This window comes from Hemicordylus capensis, chromosome 17, assembly GCF_027244095.1.
Source record: "Hemicordylus capensis ecotype Gifberg chromosome 17, rHemCap1.1.pri, whole genome shotgun sequence".
Lineage (NCBI taxonomy): Eukaryota > Metazoa > Chordata > Lepidosauria > Squamata > Cordylidae > Hemicordylus > Hemicordylus capensis.
In genome coordinates, this window is record NC_069673.1 from 5,231,575 (window position 1) to 5,245,900 (window position 14,326).

General features: G+C 48.8%; 1 protein-coding gene across 2 annotated transcripts in view; it reads left to right on the forward strand.

The window, feature by feature from the left end:
• The window catches only part of STXBP1 (syntaxin binding protein 1), a 44,503-nt gene that overhangs the window by 11,044 nt on the left and 19,133 nt on the right, over positions 1–14,326 (forward strand). For both annotated transcript variants that reach the window (XM_053281867.1, XM_053281868.1), the window contains exons 2-9: positions 2,569–2,618; positions 3,204–3,285; positions 3,804–3,880; positions 4,494–4,572; positions 5,866–5,969; positions 10,917–11,065; positions 12,273–12,357; positions 13,836–13,966. In XM_053281867.1, the coding sequence (XP_053137842.1) occupies positions 2,569–2,618; positions 3,204–3,285; positions 3,804–3,880; positions 4,494–4,572; positions 5,866–5,969; positions 10,917–11,065; positions 12,273–12,357; positions 13,836–13,966 (757 nt within the window). The remainder of the gene's footprint in view (positions 1–2,568; positions 2,619–3,203; positions 3,286–3,803; positions 3,881–4,493; positions 4,573–5,865; positions 5,970–10,916; positions 11,066–12,272; positions 12,358–13,835; positions 13,967–14,326) is intronic.

A 14,326-nucleotide genomic window follows, 5' to 3' on the forward strand; every position in this document is an offset into this window, starting at 1 on the left:
TATCCAGAGCTAGATGGACCAAGGGTCTGACTCTGCATAAGGCAACTTCCTAGGCTCCGAACTTTTCCTCCGGAATCATTCCAAATGGTTCTGCCAAAGCAAATGTTGCTTGGAGAGTCGCCCTTCATGGGGCACCCGCTGAGGAGGACTGTGCGCGGAGGGAGAAGGTGGAGTGAGTCAGGCAGGCGGAGTGAGGTGGTGTGGTGGTAGTGGTAGTGCCTCTGTTGATGTCACCCATCCAGAAATGGGAGGCGAAATGCGATTTGCCGGGGATTAGATGGCGTCTCCTCAAGCTGCTTGGGCCTGGTTTCTAAATGAGTCTCGGAAGCCTGTGTGTGTGTGTGTGTGTGTGTGTGTGTGTGTGTGTGTGTGATTAGAGGCTGCTTGCTGAGCAGGAGAGAGTTGATGCTTGGGCAGAGGTTGGGTGATGGGGTTGTATTGACACTGAGTGTGGACATGGTCTTTTGGGTTTTCCCTCCCCAAACCCCATTTGTCTATTTTGGTCTCTTTCTTGCTTCCTTCTCCTGTGCTTAAAACACTGCTGGCCCCCTTCCACTTTTGCTTGCTTATTTATTTATTTTATCATATTTGTACACTGCCCCAAACTTTAGTCTCTGGGCAGTTAACAATAGCATAAAACAAGTTAAAAACGTATATACAAAAACCTAAAACAATATTAACAATTTAAAAATAAACCAGAGATTAAAACCTAAATTTAAGAGGGGAAAAAAAGCTGAGAAAGCTTGGGTGCAGAGGTGCGTTTTCAAGTGCTTTCTAAAAATTGTCAGAGATGGGGACGATCGTATCTCAGTAGGAAGCGCATTCCAAAGTCTCGGGGCAGCAACCGAGAAGGCCCGTCCCTGTGTGGCCACCAGCCGAGCTGGGCTGTTGGTCCCTCTAGGTTTGTATTGTCTGCATGGACTGGCAGGGATTTTTCAGGGTCTTGTGGGGGGCGGGGGGGGGTGCTCTTCCAGGCTGACCTGAGATGCCAGGGGTTGAACTTGGGACCATTTGCATGTAAAGCAGGTGCTTCCCCACTAAGCTAGGGCCCTCCCCAAAGAGATCAAGCTGCCTTCCGCCTGAGTCAGACCCTTGATCCATCCAGCTTAGTACTGTTTCCACTGACCGGCAGTGGCTCTGAGGGGTTTGTCTACTGAAGATGAGGAGGATTGAACCGGGGACCTCTCAGCATGCACCGCAGGTGCTTGGCCACTGAGCGATGCCCATTCCCGAGCATATGAAGCTGCTGTCTACTGAGTCAGACCATGGATCCTTCTAGCTCAGTATTGTCTACTCTGATTGGTAGCATCTCTCCAGCATTTCAGTTGTGAGTCTCCTGACCTGCTTGGAGATGAGTACTGAACCTGGGACATTCTAAACTCCTACCCACAATCTACGCACATTTCACCTCCTCCACTGTATTGTCCATACTGACGACAAAGAGGCACCTTTTAAAAGTGGCGATTATCTTTATTTAGCACAGGGAGAGCAACTGGCCCTATCCATCCCCAGCACAGCATCCCTCCCAGTGGCTGTTGCTGGGGTCTAGCTTATGTTTCTCTTTTAGATTGTGAGCCCTTTGGGGACAGGGAGCCATCTTATTTCTGTCTGTCTATGTAAACTGCTTTGGGAACTTAGGTTGAAAAGTGGTGTATAAATATCTGTCGTCGTGACCTGCCACAGTTCTTCAGGGTTTTAAACCAAGGTCTTGCCTAGTTCTGGCCCTTTGGAAAGAGTCCTTTTTAGTGGGTCCCCTCTCTTTTTTATATTTGCAGTGGCTTTCTCCACATCTGCCTTCTGCTTCTGAGAAGCGAAATCGGCGATCTTGTTGGGTTCGAGTTTGCAATTCATGATTTGGGGCTCCCGAGGCCTTGGAGCAAATATATTAGAGTCTTTACATTTTATTCTCCAACTTGACATTTACTTTTGCGAAGAGTGCTTTCGGCACAGCAGTGGGCAGCGGGGGGAGGGGGGACACTGCTGAATGTTCGTCGTTCTGTTTCTATTTATCAGCTGCTTCTTGGCTTTGACTGGTATTTACAACAACATGGCCCCCCCAGTTTGCGAGGGTGCCTTGCTACAGGCTTGGTGTGACGTGGTTGACGAAATCACGAGGCTTGCCGCCGCCAGATTAGCAAGGTGGGCAAAGTCGATAAAAGGAAAATGGCGCAGAGAAGAAGAGTGTTGAACCAATGTGACCAGTGTCCTCTCTAACAGGGAGTCCCAGATGTGGACTACAACTCCCAGAACCCCCAAGCCAAAGCCCTTGCAGCTGGGGATTATGGGAGCTGTAGTCAACAACAGCTGGGAATCCCGGTTAGAAGGAGCACTGATTGTGACACATTCGCAACAAATGCCACAAGTGAGAAGTGCTTTTTGGTGCTCACCGAAATGAATTGGGACGTGAGGTCAGGAGTCGGCACAGCCCCTAAGCTTAATTAAAACAGAATCCATGTGAAGGGACGGGTATTGTGGAGAATTTCAGGAGTTGGAGACAAGGAATGCCATGGGGGACGTTTTGATATATGACATGAGTCATTTTCTTTCTCTCTCTTTTGTGTCTTGCAGAAATTATGGCTGATGTGATCAAGAAGGTGAAGAAGAAGGGAGAATGGAAGGTGAGAATATCTGAATGGGCCATGGGTTAGTGGGAGCTATTGGAAGTTTGCAGGGCAAGACTGTGGCAAACCATGGCTAACCGACCACTTTCTGTTTTGCTCCACATCAGCAGAGTAGGATGAGGGCAATGTGACATCTTTGCTATCCTTAAGGTATACTAATTCTGCACAACTGTCAAGAGAAAAAGGAGCAAATTGTAGAACGTGATGTCCGTCCTTTGCGGGTGGGTGGAAGCGAAACCTCCAAGTTTCTAGTGCTTGAGGAACTAGTGAAAAATTCCGAAGGGATATGTTGGACCAGATCAACAAGGACTTGCCATTTTCCCAAAGATGCTTGCACCATTTTCCCCCCTAAAGCCGCTTGGACCTCTCTGCGTCTCCAAAAGAGATCTCCCAGTGGTGAGGCAGCTGTTGATACAACATGTCGAGAGTACTGCTACATGGGCAATACTCTTGGTCCCCTTGAGGGATTGCAGTGGAATGCAGATCGGGACAAAGGCTATACCATGGGTACCGCCCACCCATACTGCAAGCTAAATGGAGGCGGGGGCAATTTTTGTGTGACTCCCCACTCTGCTTTCCTAGGTCCTGGTGGTGGATCAACTGAGCATGCGTATGCTCTCTTCCTGCTGCAAGATGACTGACATAATGACCGAGGGGATAACAAGTAAGTGCGGCCTTGAGAGAGTCCCCGTTGCATCCATGCTCCAGTTGTACCCACTGTAAAATTTTGTGCTGCGTTTCCACTTTAAACGTTCGTACTCCCCTTACCGCCGCCTTCTCTCACTTATGCATGAGGGGAGATAGAGCTTCCAGTCATAGTTCTGAGCAAACCACAGTTTCCTGTTGCATCTGAATGTGTGGCAACTGTGGCTTGTTCAAACCACTGTTGCTTTGCCCCTCTTCCGGGATATCGAACTGTGGTTGGTGAATGGAGGTGGTTTGATTGTAGGACTTGAGACAGGGACAGCGCTCACCACCTGTGATCTGGCCTGGTCTCCTGTACTCAGAGGGGGCTGCATAGGTGCCTGATAGCTCCTTCCCACCCAGGCTGGTAGAATTGTAGGGCCAGGATCCCTGGAAGAGCAGCAAATGCTAATGATAAGCTTACAGTTTGCAATGTTCTTGACCTCTGCTAGTGTGTTTTTCCTCTCCTGCAACTTCTGTCTCTCTCATCTTGCCCAGTTGTGGAAGACATCAACAAGCGTCGAGAGCCTCTGCCCAGCCTGGAAGCGGTGTATCTAATCACTCCATCAGAGAAGGTAGGTCTCGTGTCTGGTGGAAGTGCTGGATACGGATGACTGGCATGGAGACGGTTTGCTGGGTGGCATTCGGAGGTCCAGACTGGGTGTCGGTTCAAGGGGTTCGCTTGAGGGGAGGGTGGTTCTCAAAGTTGGGTCTGCAGATATTGTTGGATGACAACTTGCACTAGTGCTTGGGAATTGTAGTCCATAAGGCCATCGTGGCTGGGAGTGATGGTCCAGCAGTATTTGAACACGCGTGTCTTCCGACTTTCTGGATGGTAATTTGGGGATGACAAGATGCCACCTTGTCCAATTTTTCTTGCCACAGCCACAACTTCTTGGCTACCCGAGAAAACCAATTTAAGTGAGCCAAACCACAGGTATATGGTGGGGGAGAAGAAAGTGAAAACAAAGCAGCTTCATGAATCTTCTTTTTTTTCCACCTGGGGGGAAAATCTTCCCGACAACCTATCCAATTTGTTGTTGGTTCAGAACCTTGAACCCAAGCAAAACTGTCCATTCAGCAGCCGGAAAAGAATGTCCAGGGCTCCCTAACTTCTACTTAACCTTTTGTATGATGTATCTAGATCTTGTAATGGTTGAAATAATACACTGTACTTGTTCCTAATAGTCTGTCCACTCGCTTATCGGTGACTTCAAGGAACCGCCTAATGCCAAGTACCGGGCTGCTCATGTGTTTTTCACGGACTGTGAGTATTTTAGGAGTTGGGGGTTGGCTCTTTTTCTCCTGTGATGAGTTCAGATATGCAAGATGGTATTGCAGCTTCCAGCATGATTTACGACTCGGAACTCCCTGCATGTAACAAACTAGCACACTGGAGGGGGAAGCTTTAACATGAGAGTTTCCAGAATTTCAGGCTTTACTCCCTGCAGGGAGAGTGCTAGAGTGAGATTTCCTCCTGTCTCAGAATAGCCTTCATCAGTCCTGCCTGCATCGAGTCAGTGACACCTCCTCTTTGCCCTCATTGGCCATTCTACCTGCTCATCAGTGAGCTCTTCAATGGGGGTAGAGAGTGGATTCCCAGAAGTTCCCAGCATCCCCAGCTGCATTCGCCTTTTGGCTGGGGATGACGGGAGTTGTAGTCAACATCTGGGAATCCCTGTTGGAGCGAACATTACTGTCAGGGGTGTAGCTAGGGGAGAGGGGGTCCAGGTTTACCCCTCTCCCCGGCGGCCCCTCGGAGTGAGGGAAATATTGAAGAAAATAGAGAGGGGTGGAGCTGAGGGGCCCCCTGGGTTCTTTGAACCCATCCACTCAATTATAACTACACCCCTGACTACTGTTCATTACAGTAACCTTGCAACTGCACGGAAACATTGCTACCAGAGCGTTCACCTTTGCCTCCAGCGGTATCCGTTTTGGGTAGCAAGCATATGAGCAAAAGACTGTGTTGTTGCGTAAACCGCCCAGAGACGCAAGTTTTTTAGGGCGGTATAAAAATAAGCTAAATAAATGGGCTTCAAAAAACATAATAAAGCACCAGCATACATGTTAATGTGCTCCATAAATAATATTCAGGTGCTTTGTAAACAATGCTCAACACGATTCTCCCATCTTCCTCCTCCTCTTCCTCATCCCCTCCATTTGGAATGGTACAGTCCAATTCTGCCAGCTCATCCTGAGTCATGGATCGGTCAACTCCTTTTTTTTTTTTTTTGGAATTGTTCTTCCCAAGATAATGCCTTCCTCTGCTACCACAGCACAGGGCCAGTGTTTTGCCCACTCAGAGCCCAATGACTCATACCGGCTGTTGTCTCTGGAACTTTCTCTGTTCATCAGAAGCCACTGCCAGGTGGTGTTATCTCCATAAATTGCATATTATATACTGACATCCTGAACAAGGGAACCTCTCCAAATTATACACTCTGTCACTATTGGGAGGGGTGGAGCAGGTTTCTAAGCTGCCTTCTTCCAGGCATCTGGAAAGCTTTCATTGCTGTTGCCTCTATTTCTTCTTCTTCTTCTTCTTCTTGTTCTCCAGCTTGCCCCGATGCCCTGTTCAACGAGCTGGTGAAATCCCGTGCGGCTAAAGTCATCAAGACCCTCACGGAAATCAACATTGCTTTTCTGCCCTATGAATCACAGGTGAGTCCTGGGATAGGGGAGAGGAGGAGAGCTGGTCTTGTGGTAGCAAGCATGACTTGTCCCCTTAGCTAAGCAGGGTCTGCCCTGGTTGCATATGAAAGGGAGACTAGAAGCATGAGCACTGTAAGATTTTCCCCTCAGGAGATGGAGCCACTCTGGGAAGAGCAGAAGGTTCCAAGTTCCCTCTCTGGCAGCATCTCCAAGATAGGGCTGAGAGAGATTCCTGCCTGCAACTTTGGAGAAGCCACTGCCAGTCTGGGTAGACAACCTTGAGCTAGAGGGACGAATAGTCTGACTCGGTACATGGCAGCTTCCGATGTTTGAAACCAGACAGGAGAGCAGGAGACCCCCGTTGCTCCATCCTTGCATGCAAAAGGAGGAGGAGGAGGTCCTGGTTTCAATCCTTGGCAGCCTCTCCATAAGCCACTGGGAAGGATACAACTCTGAATCCCTGGAGAGCTGCTGCTTGTCAGTATAGACCAGGGCTGCTCAACTTCGACCCTCCTGCAGATGTTGGCCTACAACCCATAAGCCCTGGCTTTTGGCCACTGTGGATGGGGATCATGGGAATTGTAGTCCAAAACCAGCTTGGGGAGGGGGCTAAGTTGAGCAGGCCTGGTGTAGACAGTAGTGAGCCTGATGGTCCAAGGATCAGACTCGGTATGAGGCAGTTTCATCGGTTAGTGATGGGGCTGCAGCTCAAAGGAAGAGCATCTGCTTTGCATGCAGAAGGTCCCTGCTAACTGAGCCCAGAGGCCCCTTTTAGAAGTGGCGAATCTCTTTGAGCAGAGTGAGAGCAACTGTCCCTACCCAATCCCAGCACAGCATTCTTCCCTGTTGCCTATCTTGAGGTTTCCCCCTCTCTCTTTAGATTGAGAGCCCTTTGGGGACAGCAAAGCATAACTTATCGCTTTCTGTGTAAACCACTTTAAGAACTACTTCTGTTGAAATGTGGTACATAAGTAATAATAGATCTTGGGTTCCATCCCTGTTAGGTTGGGCTGGGAGAGACTCCTGCTTGATAGCTGCTGCCAGTCAGTGTAGACGACCCTGGACTCCTAGCCTGACATGGTAGAAGGCAGCTTCATTAATGCATCCAGAGCATCCCTGGCCCTGGAAGAGGGCCTTAGTGGTCTAACGCCACAGAAGGCCTCTTCATTGATTCCTATCGGTTGCTGTTCTCCTGGTCTAAAGGACCGCGACCTTTTTAAAGGTGTGTCTTTCTGCGGGCTCCAAGACATGGCAAGGAATAGATGCTAGGGGACTCTGAATCGAGCATGCCTAGGTACCAGACCTGACTGCCTATCCCCTTTCAAGTTCTCTGCAGGAAAAGCAGAGGATGAAAGGGGTCACGTCGCAGCTTCTAGTGAGAGATGAAATCAATAACCTTTCTCTTCTCTGGGAAGGAAGGAAGTGGCTTTCCTTTCTGCCCTCGCAGGCTTGTCTGTCTTGATTATTTCTCCATGCTTATCCTCTGCGCTTTGCTGCTTGCTTACACACACACACACACACACACACACACACACACACACACACACACACAGCCCTTGCCTATCTGCCATTGGCTGCTTCCTTTGCCCATCCCGGTGGCATCCAATGGGGAAGCCTCCCAGCCATCTGCTGCTCAACCAGGTCCTCCTTTATTTGGAGGGGGGGGGTGCGGGGACATTACTGGGAACAGATGGTAAGCAGTATTTATCTGGCTCTAAAGACCAGGGTTGCCTTTCTCCCAGCAAAGGAAAATGGTCCTTTGCAAACCATTGGTGCCTAGCCAGGATGCTCTTTCTTCCCGATTTGAGAGACGGAGTTGCAGAAATCAGCCGAAGTTTTTCCACACCCTTATACCTGCTGCTTCTATGACTAGTACCTTCTTTTGCCATCAAGTTGATTATTGTTGTTGTTGTTGTTGTTTGGTTTCTGGAGTACCATTGTCCACGAGCTCTTGCAGAAGAACACTGGCAAAAATCACGTCTCTGCCCCCCCGCAGGGACCTTATGGCCTATATTAATGCAAAGCGGAGTGTGGGGACAGGTGGGAAGAGCTGGGAAAGGCAAGACAAACAAGCAAACAAGGGAGTAATGCAAGAGAAAGTGGGTGCATGTGCTTGGATTAAGATGCTAAAGAAGAGCTGCCCAGTTCTGCCAGGAGGTTCATGCAATCCAGAGTGCCACTTCCTGCAGGGGGTGGTCAGATGCGTCCTGGAGACTCCCCAAGAAGGGTGTGAAGGCCTCTCCTTTTCCTTAGTGCTTACACACACACACAGACAGAGTAGTGTACTCCTGAATCCGCAGGCTCTGTGTTCTTTCAGAGGCTAATACCTATCGATGGGTTTTTTGTCCTACTGTACACAACATAATTGGTCCACTCTGTCCGAGTTTCACCAGCACAGAGTTCCACCAGCTAACTGAGCAAGTCCTCTTTTTCCTTTTCTTCTTTCTTTTGGTCCCAGATCACCTCTGTTTTGATTTGGGTGGTCATGCGTTCTAGTCTAATGTGCATGTCATCAGTAGGTAGATTGCTGCAGGCTGCAATTTGAGGGACGTCCTACTCTGAAGTGGAGACAGAAGATATTGACTGTTTTTGTGCCAAGTAGCAAATATTGCACCTTTCTTGCACCATCGTGACACAGCTGTGCACAAGACAGAAAAGGACCAGGCAGTGTCTGTTGTCTGACAGGCTGGGACCAAGTAGTGATCCCCAAAGGCTACTTGGTGTTGGTCAGACTTCATGTGGAAAGTGCATCGGGTTCTAGGCATCGCATTTTAAGGAGATGGACAAACTGGAGTGTGTTCAGAGGGCGGCAACAAAGATGGCAAGGCGTCTCCGAAGAAGAACGGTAGAAGGACCTGGGTCTGTGGAGCCTGGACAGGAAAATATGAGCACCACCTTCAACTATCTAGAGGGCTGTCGAGAAGAAGGAAGACCAGACTTTGATCTCTGTAACTCAAAATGGCAGGACTAGAGCCAATGAGCTGATATTACTTGGAAGAATTTCCTGACTCTAAGAAGCAGAATCGCGTTAGACACTTGGCACAATGGTCAGAGCTGTTAGACAGTGGAACAACCTGCCTCATGAAGCGGTGGTGGGTTTTCCTTTTGCTGGAGGCTTCCAAGCCTGGAGGCTTCCAGAGCCTGGATGGTCCTCTGTCAAGGAGGCTCTAGCCATTTTCTGCACTAGTCAGACTAGAATACGAATACGATGAATATTTGTAGACGGACTAGAAGAACTCTGAGGTCTAAAATACTGCTCTTTTTGCAGATTTCGGGGCAATATTGTCAGCTCCCTTTTTAATCTCCAGCATCGGGCACACTGTGTGTCTGTGGTATGATTCCTCCAGGCATCTTATCTCCCATCAGAAGACAAGTAAGGAGAGGTAACCAAGAGGAACTGATAATCTTTATTTAACCATTTGTAAATCTTGCTTGGTTTGCCTTAATGCATTCAGAGCGCAAAGCTCTTCTTCAGAAGCCAACTGTAAAAGCAATTCTATAATGTTTCAGGGGAAAACGTAGCTAAACTTTAAAGCTTTGCATATCTAATACAACTGTAGGCATTAATACAATTACACAGAATAACTAGTATTGTAATATAGATGATTAGGTCAATAATAAATCAAACAAAGCTAATGCCAAGGTTTGATTACAAAAGTAATCAAACCCACAAATAACTACTATTAATCTCAGTTTAAAACCATTATAAAATGTAGTCAGTTTAAAACAACTGTAAGATAGTTTCTTTTCAAAGGTTTAGTATAAAACTTAAGCGCATAATCCAATATGAAAAATACACTTATAGTTGAGTTCTTGGATCAAGTGGGTAACAAATGCCTCAATTTCCTATTAAAAAGAGTGAGGATAAAAAAATAGGAAAAAGCAGAACTAGGGTTTCCTAATATCAAAAAGTTTTCCATATGGCTTAGTGTGCTCACTGAATCAGTTTGCAGAGCAGGAATTGCTTTTACAGTTGGTTTCTGAAGAAGAGTTTCATGCTCTAAAAACACATGGGTAAGACAAGCAAGATCTACAAATGGTTAAAGATGATCAGTTCCTCCTGCTTACCCTCTCCTCAGTTGTCCGGAAGGTGCCCCCAATATGCACCTAGGGCTCAAACTAAAGCACTGCAGTGTAGTAGCAACTGACCACTCTGACCCACTGGCCATGCCTAGCTTACCTAGCCCCGGTCATGTGGGGTTTTTGGAACATTTGGAATTGGAAATGCCTGGAAACTTTGCCTCTTTAGTCTCATGCTTTTCTCTCGGGGAAAGAAGAAAAAATACTATGCAAGTGTCCAACAGTGATCCGATTGGTCAGGGTACTGCTCCATACTGTGCATAGTCAAGCTGTGGAACTGGCTGCCACAAGATATGGTGATGGCTACTAAACGAGACGGCTTCAACAGCGGATTAGACAAGTTCATTCAAGGCAAGGCTGTCTGTGGCTGTAAGTCTTGGTGGCTTTATGATATCTCCAGGTACAGGAGGGGGAGAGAGAGAGAGAGAGAGCGCATGCTTTCACCTCCCTGCGTGTAGGCTTCCCAGCGGCCTCTGGTGGGCCACTGTGGCAGACAGGAGGCTGGGTGAGAGAGATGCTTCTAGGGATACCCTTAATTTGGTCCTCTTTGGTGCAAACCAACAGAGCTCTACTCCCACAAAGAGCTACCACCAGTGGCCAGTCTAGCTTACCATTCTGTCTTCTAATGGATGCCTTGAGAGGTTGCACAAAGGACACCATGGTGCACCTAATGCTGAGGACTGAGAGAGCCAACGTTTTCCCAACCATGCTCCTTGAGAAACCGACCACAGCACCTTCTGGTTTCCCTTGGCTTTCCCCCCTGTTGCTTATGGGTGCTACACCAATTCCTTTCCAACTCCTTTCCGTGCCTTTCACACATACGGATCTAAACCTAACTCTTCTCCTCTGCTCTCTCGACCTCGCCTTGCTCTCTAGGTCTACTCTCTGGACTCTGGCGACTCCTTCCAGAGCTTCTACAGCCCGCACAAGGCCCAGATGAAGAACCCGATCCTGGAGCGTCTGGCGGAGCAGATTGCCACCCTCTGTGCCACTCTGAAGGAGTACCCGGCCGTCCGATACCGAGGGTGAGACTTGGGTTTGCACTGGGGATGTTTCTTGGGCATGCATCCCTGAACACACCTTCCACGTAGTATAGCAACTTCCTATTGTGCAATATCCACCATAAAACATTGAACACTTAAAAGCATTACACATGCCCTCAACGGCTTAAAAGTAAAGTGTGCCATTGACTCCTGGCAACCTCAGAGCCCTGTGGTTTTCTTGGAAGAATACAGGAGGGGTTTCCCATTGCCATCTCCCGCACAGTAGGAGATGATGCCTTTCAGTATCTTCCTATATCACTGCTGCCCAATATAGGTATTTCCCATAGTCTGGGAAACATACCAGCGGGGATTCGAACCAGCAACCTCTGGCTTGCTCGTCAAGTCATTTCTCCGCTGCGCCATTGGGTGGCTTCTGAACGGCTTGCAACCAACCTTATGTTGTTCTTTAGCAAGAACAACTCATCTTGGGGAGAATATCCTATCTTTGAAACTAGACAGTGGGTGGATATACTTGGCATGGTGGCTTTTGCACATCTCCCATTCCATTCAAATATAAAATGGATTAGATCTTCAGTAGCAGCGGGGAAATGCTTGACTAACAAGCAGGAGGTTGCTGGTTCGAATTCCCTCTGGTATGTTTCCCAGATTATGGGAAACACCTCTATCGGGCAGCAGCAATCTAGGAAGATGCTGAAAGGCATCATCTCACACTGCACGGGAGGAGGCAATGGGAAACCCCTCCTGTATTTGAGCAAAGACAACCATAGGGCTCTGTGGTTGCCAGGAGTTGAAATCGACTTGACGGCACACTTTACCTTTATGGTATTGCAAAAACATATGGAATTGGCTCTTCTCATAAGCATCTAAGCATCCTAATTACTACCTTGGTGGATCTATAAAGGAAAGATGCATCAATTGTACTTGCTGTCATAGTGGCTAGATGGAGCCTCCATGTACAGGGGCTGTTCACCTCCAAATAGCACTTGCTGAACAAGCGGCTGGGGAAAGCTATCACTTTCTTTCCCGATTTGTGAGCTGCTTGCTTTCGCCTCGTGGGTTACGGTCAGCTCCATCAAAGCAGCCTCCATGTTCATTCAACCAGGTAGCCTAACAATTCTGTGCGTATTCCTCCAGCTATGGCCTTCAACATGAACAAGGACCTTCATATGTGGGAATAGTTAACTTTCCCCCTCTTAAATAAGTTCTGTGTTTATACCTTTTGTGGCAGAGATTACAAAGATAACGCCATGCTGGCGCAGTTGATCCAGGACAAACTCGACGCTTACAAGGCTGATGACCCAACCATGGGGGAGGTGAGTGAGGGTCTCTGCTGTGCTTCATATGGTAGCCGGGATGGAGAGCTGGTCTTGCAGTGACAAGCATGGTTCTTGTTGCTAAGCAGGGTTTGCCTTGGTTTGCATTTGGATGGATGACTACATATGAGTGCTTTCTGCTGTAAGAGGCTCCTCTGAGTGGGATGGGGCTGTTGCTCAGTGGCAGAGTATCTCCTCAGCATGCAGAAGGCTCCAGGTTCAATCCCTGGCAGCATCCCCAGACAGGGTGGGGAAGACTCATGCCTGAAGCCTTGGAGAGCTGCTGCCAGTCTGTGCAGACAATCCTGAGCTAGATGGAGCAATGGCCTTACACAGCATAAGGCAGCTTCCTAAGTTCCTAGGAGTTGGGAAGCCCCCAGAGTCCCCATTCTACTGGAAACCCCTACACCAAGCTGGGGGGGGGGGGGTTCTCCACTGAGGAGACAACTCTGCCCTCCTATTTGAAGAGTGCCTTGAGGACCTGACAGTTGAGGCAGCGACTTAGTCAGGAGCTGGGCTGAAGGCCGCAGTCATTGGGAGCACAGGCCTGGTGGGCCGGGGCTGGGAGAGCAACGAACACACTGAAGGTCATGCCAGAGTAGATGGCCAAGTGTCGGAGGGTAACGCAGAAACCAAGAGTCAGACAGGAGTTGGGAGCACCCTGGGTCAAGCAAAGCAGTCTGCCGAGAGCCAGAGAGTTGAGCCAGTAGCTGATATGGGACGTGTCAAAGGTCATGCCAAGAAGGTCATTCCAGTAGCCATGGTTAGAGAGATGTCTGCACTGAGCAAGGAGGGAGAAGCAGCAGGAGCAAACACACCAGCTCAAGGGCATCCGATACTGAGGCCAGGCCTGCTTCAGCCAGGAAGTCTCTGGCACTTCCTGCTATAGGGGAATGCCAGTGAGTGATCCCCTAGGGTGGGGCTTGCCCAGAGACTTGCAGGAGTTGGCGGTGATGTAGCGGGCTGCCACAAGGGGCAGCAACATTCAGGGCTTCGGGGCAGCCAGAGCGTGACTGGCACAGTTGGTGTTGGCACTTGTGAAATCGGGCAAGGTCCTTTTGGGCGACGAAAGCTTCCCCCAAATAGGGTGGCCCACCCGACCTAACCAGTTGACATCAGAGGTTTGCTGGAGCGACATCTTCCTTTCTCTGGTGTTACTTTCTGGCTTGGTTTCTTCTGCACGGAGCTCTCCAAGGTGCTGAGTCTTTGCCTGTCGCTTACACACACTCTCTCCTCGAGCCAGCAAAGGTCTAAATCCTTCCTGGGACAATAATGTAAGACCCTTCCTGCTGCTGCAACCTGAGATAGGCCAACTACCCCACTTAGAACACGACACAGCCATGGGTACACAGGACGAGAAAATGTCTGCGTGACTGAGAGTTGCATGTCAACCGGTCTTTAAAAAGCCTCACAGTTGATGGGAAAGGAAGTCTCTTGGGAGGAAAGAGGACAGTCTGGGTTTCTCCCCCCTGCTCCAGGGTCCGGACAAAGCACGCTCTCAGCTCGTCATCCTGGACCGCGGCTTTGATCCCAGCTCTCCGGTGCTGCATGAGCTGACGTTCCAAGCCATGAGCTACGATCTGCTACCCATTGAGAATGACGTCTACAAGTAAGTCGTTTCACACTGGGGCGCCTAGCTGGCAGATCAGAATGTGCCAGCTGCCCTATGTGTCTGTCTTTTTTTCTTCCTTTCTTCTTCCCCACCACCCCGGAGATTCCCTGCAAAACAGTCCTGGTTTCCAGGAATATGGTGCAAAGGTGTACTTCTAGGATCCTGTTTAAGAATCAAAGAACCTGGGTCCCCTTACTGAAACAGATGGTGTGTTCAAAGCAAATGCTATTTCCCATGTTGCACAGTTAATGTACAGAACTCTCTGCTACAGAAAGCTAAGAGAGCAAAGAGGTATCTTTTTTTTTTTTTAAAGTGGCAATTCTCCTTGTATAGCAGGGAGAGAACTGGCCCTATCCA